Source organism: Fukomys damarensis, unplaced genomic scaffold (genome assembly GCF_012274545.1).
Source record: "Fukomys damarensis isolate Sample0158 unplaced genomic scaffold, DMR_v1.0_HiC HiC_scaffold_1, whole genome shotgun sequence".
In the NCBI taxonomy this organism is placed as follows: Eukaryota; Metazoa; Chordata; class Mammalia; order Rodentia; family Bathyergidae; genus Fukomys; species Fukomys damarensis.
In genome coordinates, this window is record NW_022900913.1 from 48804773 (window position 1) to 48807356 (window position 2584).

The 2584-nt window shown below is 32.9% G+C and overlaps 1 protein-coding gene across 3 annotated transcripts in view; it reads left to right on the forward strand.

Annotated features, from left to right (window-relative positions):
* Positions 1–1049: 1049 nt before the first annotated feature.
* Rnf180 (ring finger protein 180) overlaps positions 1050–2584 on the forward strand; it is a 167637-nt gene continuing 166102 nt past the window's right edge. For 2 of the 3 annotated variants that reach the window (XM_010637230.3, XM_019209463.2), the window contains exon 1: positions 1070–1181. In XM_010637230.3, the coding sequence (XP_010635532.1) occupies positions 1152–1181 (30 nt within the window). In that variant the 5' untranslated portion in view covers positions 1070–1151. Of the gene's footprint in view, positions 1182–2584 lie in introns of all 3 variants that reach the window. The other variant, XM_010637229.3, reaches the window with a different exon arrangement.

The following is a 2584-nucleotide window of genomic DNA, read 5'->3' on the forward strand; positions in this document are numbered from 1 at the left end:
CTAAAGTATTGACATAAAACATCAGGTATAAAAATCAACTAAAGAATTGGTGGGGCTATTCTTATCTTATTGTTTGACCATATATATAACCAAATATTATGAACTAGTCCATTGAGTACAATATGAAGGAGAAACTGCATTAGGATAAGAATTTCTGCCATAAACTTAAACACTTCTGATTTCTACAAAATTGACTTAAAAACCACCTTGTTTTATATTTAAGATTTACTGCTGTAGCTCTTCAAAGTACATTGCTTAAATGATTATTTATACTTCTTTGTCAAAACTTAATGTTAAATCAACCCTTCAACAGGTGCTTTTTATAACTTTTATTGAGAGACAAATGGAAAACAATACACATCAAATGCTCTGTAAAAAGAAAATAATCTGACAGTCACTAACATAACATCATCATAACTAAATGGAATTTTCCATATCTGACTTATTTATAGATTGCTTCTAGCCTACTGTGTAATTAGTAGATACCTGTTCCAACTCACTAAACCTATTGTAGGAGTCACCCCAAAATCAGAACAAAAATTTCCATAAGAGAGTATTGAGAGGTTGGGTCAATTGTGATTGCAAAGAAAGAAGCATTTACTCCAAAGTGATAAATCTAAAGCATGTATTTAGGGAAATGTGCAATAACTGCAGTTTATCCTCACCACAGAGAACAAGAGAAAAGGGATGTTCTGAGGAAGGAGAGATCAAGATATAGTGTTTATATGAGGACTTAAGGAATTTTGACTCAAGACTAGTGCCAGTTTCTTTCAGTGTTTTGGGCAACAGTCTAAACACTGTATCTGTGCTTGGGAATGTTCAAGTTCTCTGCTTGGGTTCAAGCCTATTGGGAAAACTAAGCTGTGTCATAGAGCAAGCAAGTCACTATGATTTTTGGGTCAGGACAGAGAAAAGAGAGGAATCTTGGAGACGCCATAGCACCACAACAAATGACAGTTCTTTCTTATTTTATTTATAGCTATTGCTTTACTAAGGACTTGAAAATGGAGTTTATCTGACATTTTAATATCATATTAATGTTCTCACAGATGAAAAGAAGTAAAAAATTGATAACTGAAAATCATAATGAAGAAGAAATAAGTATTCTTTGTTGGAAATGTAGAAAATATATAGCAAGTTCTGATTACTTCATGAATTATCGTGAGAATCAAGCAATTAAGGTAAGTATTGCTGACTTCAGTATTGTGTTTTAATATACAAACTCTGTGAGCATACCCAACTCCCTGCATGATTACTCCATCACACCTGACTAAGCATTCACCTGGTCTGACCTAGTGAGAATTGTACAAGGTAATCTTCAAAAGGTAGAAACCATCATCCTTCATCTTCCACAGTTAAAATTAATTTTAGCATTAACTGCTAATGTTAACATGCCCTTAACAGTTTAAATGCAGTATCGTAAACATAAGTTGAAGACCATAGTCTTTGTCTTTTTACCTCTGCCATGAGTGAATCTTAGTGATCACCACACCATTACATCAGAATCCTAGTAAGAAATGGAAATTTTTTATAGTTTTTTTAGTATTCAATAGTGATGTAGGAGATAAAATTTATATATAATATAAAAATAACCCATAAAAACATGAGTAATATTTAAAAGCATTTGATCAGTCATTCTAATAAAAATAAGTGTTTTGAAAACAATCCCTTAATTTTTCTAAGAGTGATTTTAAAGATGTGCTACCAAAGAGTTAGAAACTAAGAAGTAATTAGTGGATTTTGCAGGAAATTCCAAATATAACAGAGCATGACTGTAATAACCTATCATGTTTTCTTTCCCTGCTTTATCCATTTAATGGTTTATTGTGAGCGTCATTTCAGCAATGTTTGTTTACATACTACATATCCCGAGTATCACTTGGGCAGGTGTCATTTCAACCAGTTGATTCTTGTTTGAGGGAGACACATTTTTACATCTGTTTGTTTGTTTTATATTGACTATTTTTGTATCCTTTTTAATTCAGAGCATTGTATTAACCTTTGATATTTCTAGTGAAATCTAATAAGTTCTAGTTATTTTCTTTTACTAATTTATGTTATTTGTGAAAAATTATGTATATTTTTGTGCTACAGTCTATAAAAACTTGTATTGTAAGTACATTGGATTTTTTTTATACATCTCCAAAACTCAGTGATGTTCTTTTACAATATAAACTGAACATGTTTGGGACACTAAGACTAAATAGGAAGGTGCCAAAAGATCTGAAAAAGAAAAAAAATTTTTAAAAAGGAGAAATCTGCTACCGACCGTAGGGCAGCATACACGGGATTTCACGAGGAGATACAGGTTCTCTGAAAGGTGGGAGCAGGTTCGGCGATGACAGTCAGACAAAAGCACTCAACACCGAGGTGAAGTTTGCCAATGCTGCTGCAATTTTATTTCTAACTCCAGGTGTTTATATACTAGTTTCAAGGGCACATCACAAGAGTGATTCCAGTCACAGGCAGGCATAAGATAGACAATAGTACTGTAAAAATTAAGACCACAAGGTCAAGGTAAGACCACACCTATATACCATCACAAAAGCTAAGACCATTAAGTCAAGGTAAGACCACACCTATA